The following is a 12,152-nucleotide window of genomic DNA, read 5'->3' on the forward strand; positions in this document are numbered from 1 at the left end:
CAAGCAAAAATGTTTTTCAGGATAGAATTACTGACTATATAGAAGGTTCTGCTTTTGTCAGTGCATGACTGTTATTTGGAATAGTGGACTAGAAAAGTACTCAGGGAACTGTCCAGTAGAGCAGGTAAGGTTATGTAGCAAGGTAAGTAAATTTTATTTTTAAACAGGATTAGTTTTAATTGGCATCCTTGCAATAATAACCTTCCTTCAGTTGAGTAATATCCTTTCAGATGTCTGTCTCTTCTGTATGTGAACCAGTGCACTTTTTTCTGAATTTTCCAGTTTTGTTTAAGCCAATCAAATAAAGCAGTAATTACTCTATATTTGTTGTATCTTCCAAAGGCCTTTTTGTAAGGTTTTCACCATTGCTAGGAAATTAACTCTACATTGACTGTTAGATGCCTTGTTGAGAGAGATGACTAAAGCGGTTTCGATTTCTGGTTTGATACATTAGAAAAAACCAACTAAATTATAGTTGAGGCAGTGAAATGCTGGCAGGAATATTCAATGGCATGTTTGTAAACTGGCATATTAAAGAAGCATTCAAACAGATACTTCTGTAATTTATCTGTCTATAGCTGTCAAGAGCTGAGAAGGCTTGTCCACAGTATGGCCCATGGTGGGTGTGCCGCTCCTGCTCCGTTGACGCATGATCACTGGAATCTGAGAAGGGGTAGCACCAAACAACCCACCCTCATTCCTCCTGACCATGCAGGTGTTTTGGAACAATTCCCTGCTCTAGTACATTTGTCTACCTGAATCATCACTTTTTCTCTAAGCCTTAGGGTCACTGCATTTTCCTGACCCTATTCCTGAGTGATTGGTAGCCTTGTTTCTTTTCCTCTACTTGTTTCTTCCCACAGCCTAATTTCCTTTAAATTTCAGTGTATGGCTTTGTTGAATCCGGCTGGTTTTCGAGCACTAAGCTGTGTACTGGTGGAATTTCTGTTTATACTGTCTTGGTGAAGAGTGGGTCCTTGTTTCCAATCCATTCTGTTTGTGTTGGACCTGAGAGGGAATAGATCAGCAGCAACTTTGAGAACTTCCCCTAGCAGAAGTCAGATCATCAGCCTCTGAGAGACTAGTTATCCTGAGAGCAGTCATAAGAATTCCTGCTCATCAGTGATGGTCCTACACTTCCTGTGGCCTCTCACTGACAGGGCAGGCTGGCTGTGTGTCCCACATGCTTTGCTCTGTCCCTGTACAGGCCCATCAGGGTTGTGGGTTTGTAGCTGTGTGGTGCTGTTTACTCTGTTAAAGTGGGCCATTCCAGGCAATGCTCCCCTGACCTGTGTTCTCCTGGGGGGCAACAGTCCTGTGATAAATTTTTGTATGTTCTGTTTCCCCATTCTTATATTTTGCTAAAATTGCTAAAAACTTTTGTTTGCCATTTTAAACATGACATCAGTATTTCTTTTGTTCTGGTTTTGCATTTAAATATAGAACAAATTACAGGCCAGAGATATCCTCCCACTGCCCCCCAGAAACCCCAAAACCAAAAACCCCACTGATACAAACAGAAACACTCCCAAAGCCCTTTACCAATATATGTAATAATTGATTCTCGTAAACTTGGAACTGTCGTATTTAAAACTAAAAATATCTTAGTCTCTCTTTCTTATACCTCTTCATCCACTTCTGGAGGGAGTGTTGGAAGTTGCTAACAGTGTTGTGACATACCCATAAATTATAAAGTCAAGCATAAAATATGAGTGAAATGACACCTGCCACATGAGTAAAATGTATTCTGAAATGATGCTATTTTATGACTAGTAAGAATCTTTCATGTCCCCAAACAAAAATGCTTTGTAATACCCTAGAGACATGAATGCCATTATTCCATTTCTTTAAAGCAAACAGAGGGATGTGCTTTATAGTGTAATGTCCTGATAATTGCTACAGCCAGAGAAGTTGGAAGTTAGTGATTATCTATATAATTATCTGAAAGACAGTACTTGAAATCTACTCAGTAACCAGCCCTTTGAATTTATTAATCAATTAAGTTTTTAAAAGAGCTATTATCTCTTCTTATCTCAACATTTGTACTGAGGTTGTGTTCAGGGACTGGGAACCTCTTAGGAGGCTGTGTGCTGATGGGAAAGAGAAGAGAGGAAGAAGGAGTTGCTGGTTTGATTTTTATATATATATATATGGATTTCAAAAAATCTTGAGAAGTCTTAGATGCTAAGAGAAAATGATATTTCTTTTCCTTTGGAAAGTGTCTTTGCGTCAAATTTTACTGCATTTTTATATTTTCAAAACTAATATAGCTTTTGGGAGCTGGTGCTTGCAGCCTTATGATATGAGATAGACTTCTCATGGCGGGAAGCTGTCCTTAACAGACATGAAATCTGATGGTTAGATATTAATCACTTTAAATGATTGAAAGGTAGAGATAGGTGCCTCTTGGTGAGCATAGAAACTTGATTTAAATAGTCAAGGAGAAATTTAGGAGTTGGTGACACACTGGATTTAGAGCATTTGCCTGTTACCTCAGGAAGCTTAAGTTAAAACCCTGAACTAGGTCACAAGTGAAAATGAGATTTATAGTGATGTACAGTGAAAAATTGGCACAGTGCATTACCTTGTTGCCAAGTACCTCAGCCTGCCTTGCCCATATGCTTTTTGCTCCACATTTTAAAGTACTGTAGCATGTTTAATTAATTATAGAAGTCTTATAAAATACTTATATATATGGCTCAGTATATAAATATATACATACATACATATAAAGTTTATACACAAGTGGATAAAAATTCATAAATAACTTTATCCTTCACTCATGTTAATCCTGTGATTAAATCAGAACCTGTAGCCAATCTTACTTTAATGTAGACACTACTGAGATTGAATTCTATTTAAAGGTAAGGGAAGTAGGTGGAACAAGAGACCCCCTTGGCTTAAGTGTGAGCTTCTGAGTCTGCTGAAATGAGAACTGTACCAGAAATGGGAAAGTAGAGAAATACCTGGTGAGGACTCCAAGGGCATTCCCAGGCTGTGTAGAGATGCAGTCAGGCAAGCAGAAGCTCAGCTTAAATTGAAATTGACACGAGGTATTGAAACCTACAAGAAAAATGTTCTTCAGGTATGGAAACAGGCAGAAACAGAGAACAACATTGCCTGTTGTTAAACAGCAGAGGTGAATTAGTCACTACCAATATGAAAAGACAGAGATTATCAGCACTTGGTTCACATCTCTCTTTGCTGGTGCTTTGAGCCCCAGGCCCTAGGAGCAAATATCCAGGTTGATGCAAACACAGACCCACTGTCAGTGAAGGAGTTGGTGTGGGAACTATTACAGAAATTTGACCCCTATAAATCAGTGGGCCCGGACAAAATCCACCTGAGGCTGAGCAAAAAGCTGGTTCATGTTGTGAGGCTGCTCTGTCATCTCTGAGAAGTTGTGGAGATCGGGAGATGTTCCAGAAGATTGGAAGAAAGCTCATGAAAACTCCATCTCCAAAGAGGGCTAAAAGGGGGGTCCAGGAAATTATAGACCCATCAGTCTCACTATTGTTTTTGGGAAACTTGGAATGGAGTGAATTCTCCTGGGGTTATTACAAGTCAGATGAAGAACATGAGTAGGGAAAAGTCAGCAGAGATTCACCAAGGTCTGAATGTGCTTGACACACCTGATTGCTTTCCACGATAAAGTAACCTGCTTGTTGATGTGGGCTGAGACATTGTCTACCTCAGTTTCTCCAAGGCTTTGGATATGGGTTCCCACACCCTGCTGGTACAGAAGGGGATTTGTTGGGGTCTAGACAAGGGATCTGTGCAGTGAGTCAGGAGCTGTCTGCCTGGTTGTGTGCAAGGAGCTCCTGTGATGAGTGGGATCTCCCTAGGATCAATACTGGGCCCAACAAGTGGTGATTTGGAAGATGAAGTGTACCCTGACAGAGTTTAGAGATGTTAGCAGAATAATGCCAGAACATACACTTAACCACTTTTGGAAATGGAGGCTGCCTTGTGGAAAGTAAAGCCTAGAAAATAAAAATCTCTTGTTGTTAAAGAAACCTAAAGTATAACTTATTTTTGTTTGTTTTCAACAAGAGGAATAGCATAAGGATAATGTGTTACTCCGAGTGATCTTAAAGCAACATAAGGGTGATCTTAAAGTAACACAATCTATGAAGGTACTGAACTTTTCTAAATGAAATAATAACATTGTTAATATGGTAGGAAAAAGTAAGTAATAGGAGCACTTCAGTCTGGTGGAATGGGTTCTTTTTCCTTTTTTTTTTTTTTTTTTTTTTTAATTAATTTCTTCATTATCGTGGCAACATTTGGCCATAAAAATAATTCTTGGCTGAAGCAAACATTGTAAAATGTTAGAGCAATGGGGTGTCTCCTTGCTTCCTGGCAGATTCTTTTTGAATTCCTATTTGCTTCTAATAGTAACTGTCAGCATACAGGAGAAACCTTTGGGATTACTGTTAATAGTCTTGTGAATCAAGACTGAATGGTCAGAACTTTGAATATTTCAAACTTTGCTCTTTTTTTGAGAAAATTAGTAACTATGACAACAAATAGAGTGCAAGAAGTTCAGCTACTGGATTGGGTAGGTGGTCTGTCTCTTACTCAAAACAGGAATTATTTTTATGCAGCTTTTTGACCTCTGGGATTTTATATGTGGAGTAGCATTTACAGCCATACTTAGATGAGAGAGTGATATGGGGTATTATATCATGTTTTGGTTTTGTATCAAATGCCAACTTGATTTTCTATCAATTTTTAATTTAAACATGGTGCCAGGCCTATTTATAGGCAGAATTTTGGATGCCATCTATAAAGTAGCCTGAACATTTCTAATAGAATATGTGCTTGTCTATATGATTTTGTCCAACCGTGATATTAAAATAGGAAATATGAAATGTCTATAGTGTTCCAGATAAGAGAGGTGAAGCTACATTTCTTTCACTTCATTTCTTTTCACTAAGTTTTTTTCCAGGTCAATGGAGGATATTGTGCTATTTGCAGTATCTTTTAAAAGGCACTGATCTCCAAGTTGAGATGGAGAGCCCCTGCCACCTGGAAAATATTGGCAAGATTTGAACTGTTAATTGGTGTAGTGGTTCTGTAGAAAACATGGAGCTTGCCGTTGAACTCTGTAAATTGACTCAACTCCACTCAATTTTATAGGAAGTTTTCATAAATATTATGTGTAAGTCCATCTGTGTACAACTAAGTAGCATAAAAACTTTTTATTGTTAACTTCTGAATGTTTGGGAGTGACACAGTTCTTGGTAATGGTGCATTTCTTTGCTTAGATTCAGTCAATCAACGTTTGGATTGGTTTTTTTTAGATAGTTTTGGCTTATAGTCACATATTTTAAGGAATGTATTGCATCTTATCTGAAGAAAAATCTGAAGACAGAAGTCAGGATGGCTTTTTTCAAGGTCTATTCTATGCAGCTATACTTTCAGTAGAATTATTTTCTCCCTTTTTGTATCAAGCTTTTAAATGAAAATACTCCAATCATTGGTGCAGTGGGAGAGATTACTGTGTCTGTTATTCACCTTATCTCTTGGACTATTCATCTATAATTCTGTGAATCATTTTTGTCAAAAAAGCTTGAAATGGGTCATTCTGACATGGGCTGTTACTGGAAACTAAAGGAGAAAATTTCTTTACATGAAGGGAAGGTAGAAGGCTCTTTATTCATCACTACTTTTCTTTGGACTTAAATATTTAGAACTGTCATGTGGAAAAAAACTTTGCTTTAGTGCCTCTAATTCACAGTGCTGGTATCTGGCAACTGCTTAGTTTTAGGCTTAGTTTTGTGTTTTAGCCAACACAAAAAATCGTGCCATGTTGTAATTATTTGAATGACTTGCATTATAGTATAAAAAATTAATGCAACTGTCATGATGGAGACCATGGGTGCAGAGGAGTTTTAATTTTTACTAGTACTGCCTTTATGCTAGTGGTATGCTATGCTTTGTAAGGTGAATGAATACTTAATATGAATATTCAGAAGCTGTTGATGTAGCTGAGTAATAGAAAAAGGGCTGTTATGAAAGCTTCAGGTGTTTTTATTAAGACCTTTATCACAAATATACACAAATAGAATTTTTTCTTTTCTTGTGGAGTTCATTGCTGTTTGAGTAGGGTTCCTCACTATGTAGTGTGACCAGAAGTTACAATCTTTTAAGTAAATGCTTACATCAGAGAAAGAAAACTAGGTTTTCCTACTGAGCAAGTGATTATAAATGAAATTTTCCATGCAATAATTTCCAGCTGATGTGAGCTGCATTGATCCCATGTAATACAGTCTGATAGGGGCAGAATTGGATTTGAATTCCTACACTTGAGTGGGTGTGATTAATCTCAGTTAGGTGAGCTAGAGTAATATCATTTAGTTCCTCCTGTGGAGGAAGTTGGTAATCTTGGGGAATTACTGGTTGTACACAAATCAGCATAAAAGCAGTTCTACTTGCATTCAGGAGAACTGGCCACATTATGTATATTAAATAATTCTGTGGTTGCTATGCTGGTCAGACTACAGCTGGTAAAGTAGATACCATTTTCAGGTGCAGATGACAAGGAAAAATTCTAGAAGAAGGAAGTCTAGAAATTACTCATGAGGGTTGCTAGATTAAATTGCTTTATTCCTCTTTTGAAAAGAAAGAGGAAGAATTTTAGCTGATTTCCAAGTCTACATTCAGGAAATATATGTAAGTAAGAAAAAAATGTGAATTAGACATTTAGAAATACTTTCTAATAATAAGCCATTACTAAAATAAATTGCCTAGGAACATTGTAGACTTCTGTCATTGGAATTATTAAAATCAGATTAGACAAATAACTGAAAAAAGATTTCAATATAATCTGAATTATAATAATATTATATAGTTGGGATAGGTGTTAGGGCATGTTGTAAATGAAATGCCAATTGATGGGGTTTTCGGTAAAAAAAAAAAAGTCAAGTGTCACTTTGTGAGGAGGTAGAAGAAAATTCTTGAGTAGTTAATGCAGTATTTTCACATTTTATTTTAAAATAGAATAAATATTTCATTTAATATTATAATACTATTTTTATCTTCTGCATCTGGTTTGTTTACCAGGTCTTTATAAAACTATGCCCACATTTCAAGTCACTTTGTAGATTCCCTCAGAGTCACATATTCAGATATCCTATTCTAAACAAGCTGTCCTGGTCTGTGTTCTGTGAGTTTATATAATGTTGTGCAGCCCAAGCAAGGGAACAGATTTCATTTATGTAATTGAAAATACATTGCATAAGTAAGATGCCATATAAGTTTGGACTTTGAAAGCAACATCTACTCCTATGCAGAATCCTTTGTTGTTTTGGGGACTAATGCAAAAAGGCACTATAGAACCTTTTTCAGAAACAGAACACATGCCAGAATTCACCTTAAATTAATGTTTTGCACCAATCAGAGATGATATTCCAGCTAATTTAGTTGTGTGGTTTTTTTTTTTAACACAAGTGTTAAGCTCCTTGAAATACAGGGTATCTCCTCATGGGGAAAAATTGTTTGTGTTCTAATCTTGATTTTACTTTTCTGGGATTTTTGGATTGTTTTGGAGCATGGTTTTGTTCAAAATAATTTAGAAAGATGGACTCAGGATGAACTGAATTAGTCACTAGGGTTTTCACTTTGCAACAGAAACTGCTACTTTGTCAATGAATATACAGAAACCTCTTTAAGAGCAGGCCTGTGATTACTTAGCATGTGAGAAGTCTTGAGTATCCTTTGTGTTTCTAAATATAACTTCTATTACTGCAAAGCAGTATGTAACAAGTAGAGGAGTGTGATTGGCATATGCAAATATTTCCTTAATGTATTGAATATTTATTCCTCTTGATAAGAAGAAAAATTAGAGCTACAGTATGTTCAGTATATCCTTTTTTCATATGTGAAAAAAAAAAGAAACTAGCAGCAAGTTATACAATGAATGTAAAAATGCAGGAAAATCAAATGCAAATTCTTTGAATTTTTGTTAGGTGCTAGTCAATGCTTTATGCCTGGAAAACAAAAATCTGCCTTTGTGGGTTTTTCAGAACATACTGTTTTTCAGATATTCCTTTGAAAAAATACTGGAAAACCTTCTTAGTCTGTCATTCAATATTGTGGTATGAGAAATGGCCTCTTGATCACTTCTGCATTTCTTTCTCACTGATTCAGGCTTGTACTGTCAGGTGGTCTGAAATTTTTTCCCCTTCTTTATTAATATATTCAGCTGATCTCAGATCTGTGCAGTCTCTTTCCCTGCTGTAAATGTTAGGCACAAGGTCTCAACTAGAAAGGTTGCCAGTACTTCTATTTATGAAGAACTTGATCTTTTAACTTTGAAGTTAAAGTTATTGATTTTTAATAAAGTTATTGATCAATAATAAAGTTATTGATTTTTATTTCTTTTAAATAAAACATATTTTCATAAAAGATGAAAAAGAGATGGAGCAAAATTTTTCAGCAATGGAGAGAATAGCTCTTGACTGACACACCAGTACTGATACTGAGATGGATCTGTGAAGCAAAATATGCTCTATATTGTGTATTCAGATACATCTGAAGTAGGAATTGCAAAATAATTCAACATTTCTTAAAATTATCAATAGAAATATGATACTAAGTAATATAGACATAAATTAATTTTAATAACTCTTTATTTAATAGTGAATATTTGTAGCTTATGCTTTGTTTCTCCTAAAGAACTGATATTATAAATCAGACCTCTGTCCATCTACCAGCAGTTTTGTGGATCTTCATGTTCTGCTGGTGACAGAAAATAGCCAATAACTTTTCTGGTTTAAATTAGTGCCCCTCTCTAAAAGATTTGGTGGTATTATTTTTTGCAGGAGGATGCAGGAGATGACAAGACTGCGTTTTTCACAGCTCTATAAATATTACAGCAGGAAGGGCCATTTTAATAACCTGCTCTGACGTCTTATGTATTGCAGGCGTAGATTTCATCTGACTGCTCCTTCACTTTGGACCAATAATTTCTGACTGAACTAGAATGTACTTTTTTCCTTGAAATGCATCAGTCTTGGTATGAAGTATCTGCAGTGGTAAATTCTTTATTTGCCATTATTTTATAGCAGTTGCAATATTCCAGGGGAATGTCAACATCTCTTTGGTTGCCCTGTGTTGGCTTTAGCCCTTGCATTTCTGGTGTGTCTGTCTGCTAGGTGAAACCCTGTAGTGTCACATATTTCATGGAATCTATTGCTCACTGATTACCTTGGTGAGTGACTGCTCTGTCACTGGTCCTTCTGGATGCTTTTAAATGTCCAGCATCCTGACGTCTTTCTGTTGTTTGGTAGATCTGTTTTAGAGTATGCTGAGATGGGAAATGTTCTCTTGGCATGCACCCTCTAATTCTTTATAGTCTTTGATTATAACCCTGCCAACTAGGAAAAAATATTGTTAAGAATATTATGAAAGCTGATGTGCAATTTCAAATGACAATACACGGCATCAGCTACTCCCCTGTGTGTCAGATCTGTTTAGGAGGTTGGAGTCTGGGTGGGATTAACCTGTGATGCCTGGGCAGGCCACACAAATTGTTCTGGCTTCCTCTCATCACTGAGGCTTCCTCAGTGGTGAGCAAGGAGTGGGGTGCAGTGCAGGCACCTCTGTGACTCATGAGTGCGTAGTCAGGGTGACTCGTTTGGATTGTGGTTATTTGACAGAATCACTGGTAGCCACAGAGGGAAACTGCTGATGAATACCTGGCTTCATATGAAAGAGAATATTGCCCTTGATTGGGCAAGGGGTTGCCTGAAAGTGGTACTGCTTATCTTTGTGAGTTATGGGATTTGGTATTTGATAACACTTTGAAAGAAAAATAATGCAGAAAAATCCTTGGTATGACTCAAGAAACTTACAGTAATTTCCATCAGTCTTGGTATGTATTTATTTTAAGAAGAACAAGCCCTTATCTTACAATTTTCTACAAACATTATTGCAAAGTAATGCTGTGCTCTTATTTATTTACTTTTTTCCCCAACAAAGTGAAATGGCTGTTTCAAAGGCTATCTACTCTTCCAAAAGAAACTACTTATCAAAAAATTACCATCCTAGGAGACAAGGGAAATTGTTTGTACTTTACTAGTACCAAGGGCTGATCTAATAAAAACAACTCTTGTAAGTCACCTCCAGTGCACTGTACAACTACTAGGAAGGCAATGGTCATGACTGCAAATGAGTACTTGTAATGTTTCACTCTTCTGCCAGGAAAATGTAAGTTCTGTGGATTGCTAAATAAGACTTTACTTCTGTATATAAATCATATGACAGCACTGAAACAATTTTGATTGCAATATTTTGTATTACTGCCTTTTATTAAAAAAAAGCGCACAAAACAGAAGAAAGCTTTTCTTGTTTAGTGATACTTATTCTTAATGATTTTCTTTCCTTAATATAGTGAAAGAAATGAGAGGATGTTTTTATATTTGCTGTTATTTGTTATTAAAGAGTGAGATGATCTGTTTTCCCACTGTTACTCCCAGTGGAGTAAGGCCACTGGAGATGTGTGTTAAGGCCTGAACATAATCATAAAGGATGCAGAAAGTAGAATGGATTAGTGAAGGTGCAATGTGTTGAAGATACCAGGATTTTTCAGAAAGCTTTTATGTTAATAGATTATTGAATTTCATCTGCTGTTTTATCACTGCATAGATTACTACAAAGTAATAAATATGAATGGATGAAAAAGGTTCTCTCTCTTCATAAAAGGAATTTCTATATATGATGAATACTGAGCTATTAACACTCAAAAAAAGTTACAGCAGATACTTCTGTTTCAAATGTCAGAATGGTAGTTGTTGAAAGAGCAAATAAAACCTTAAATGGGAATAGAGAATAAAATGGAAATATTATTGCTACTGTAATAATATGCTACTGTACAGATTCATGGTTCACTTGCATCTTGGATACAATATGCTGATCTCTGTTGCATCTCAGCAGGCTCTAGGAGAATACAAAAGATTTATTAAAAGCAGTGAGCAAGGAATTCTCAGGTTGAAAAAGGGGCAGAGGAGGGAAAGAAGGGAAATAAAACACAGATCATTACATTTTGAGTGGTATAAAACATGAACCCAGAGGCACAGCTGTGGACTGAAAGTGTCCCTGAGTTGCAAGTCATTGAAAGTGGTGTGATGCTGTGTGGAGAATCTGCAGGGATTTATCCTTCTGGATAATCACTGGGGAGCACTGTGCAGAGACAGGGTACTGAGTAGGAATAACAGAGCAGCAGGCTGACAGATGTGCTTATTCAAATTTATATCTTAATTTGTCTTGATCTGGGAGAGTTTTTGTATGGCTGGTGTTGTCTAATTTCAGAAGTAAGTTGTAAGGCAATGGCAGAGCAAATAAGCAAAGCAAACCAAAAAGCTCTTAAACAAGCCCCCCTTAAATTGGCTTGGATCCATTTTGTGTAAAGGATAATTTAAATTATTTGCTACTGAACTAGAAAGAATACAAGTGAATGCCTGGGGGAAGAAAGCAAATCAATGATATTAGAACAATCAGAATTCAAGTTTTTATGAGCATAAATAGTTTGATGAGAAATATGAAGAGAGACTTGACTGTTTTCCCCACCCCAATTTTCTTTCAATCAAGAAAATTCTATTGGCATGTCGATGATTCGTGTTCTGTTGACTCTGGTTTATTACAGCCCTGTTTTTCCTCTTGTAGGTTAACAGAACCTTCTGGATATTTAACAGATGGACCTATAAATTACAAATATAAAACTAAATGCACATGGTTAATTGAAGGATAGTAAGTATCTATTTTCATAGCCTAAATTTTCTAAACAGTTTGGTACTATGTGTTCTAGAGATCAAAAGAACTTGTGGCACAGAGACTGCATGAGGGTATAATATGAACAGTTTGGTGTTTTGTTAGTTTGCTTTGGTTTTTGTTTACATATTATATAGAATTAAAAAGAAAGGTCTTAGGATTTTAAGGATTGCTTAGAGTTGGCTGAATTTCATTCCTATTCAAATTGCTGGCAAAAATTAGGCTGACATTGATATTTGGCTGGTGCTGCAGGCCCTCAAAACCCTGTGATAAATTTGTTGGGTGTTTAAGTACCATAAGATCCAAAAGTAGTTACAGAATCCCTTTATTTAATTCATTACCAGACTTATCTTTTTTAACTCATATCAGTGATAAAT

General features: G+C 36.2%; 1 protein-coding gene across 4 annotated transcripts in view; it reads left to right on the plus strand.

Annotated features, from left to right (window-relative positions):
• The window catches only part of ATRNL1 (attractin like 1), a 431,089-nt gene that overhangs the window by 27,404 nt on the left and 391,533 nt on the right, over positions 1-12,152 (plus strand). For all 4 annotated transcript variants that reach the window (XM_084210857.1, XM_084210858.1, XM_084210859.1 and 1 more), the window contains one exon: positions 11,671-11,754. In XM_084210857.1, coding sequence (XP_084066983.1) covers positions 11,671-11,754 — 84 coding nt within the window. The remainder of the gene's footprint in view (positions 1-11,670; positions 11,755-12,152) is intronic.

This window comes from Fringilla coelebs (genome assembly GCF_963513975.1).
Source record: "Fringilla coelebs genome assembly, chromosome: 8".
Classification (NCBI taxonomy): Eukaryota; Metazoa; Chordata; class Aves; order Passeriformes; family Fringillidae; genus Fringilla; species Fringilla coelebs.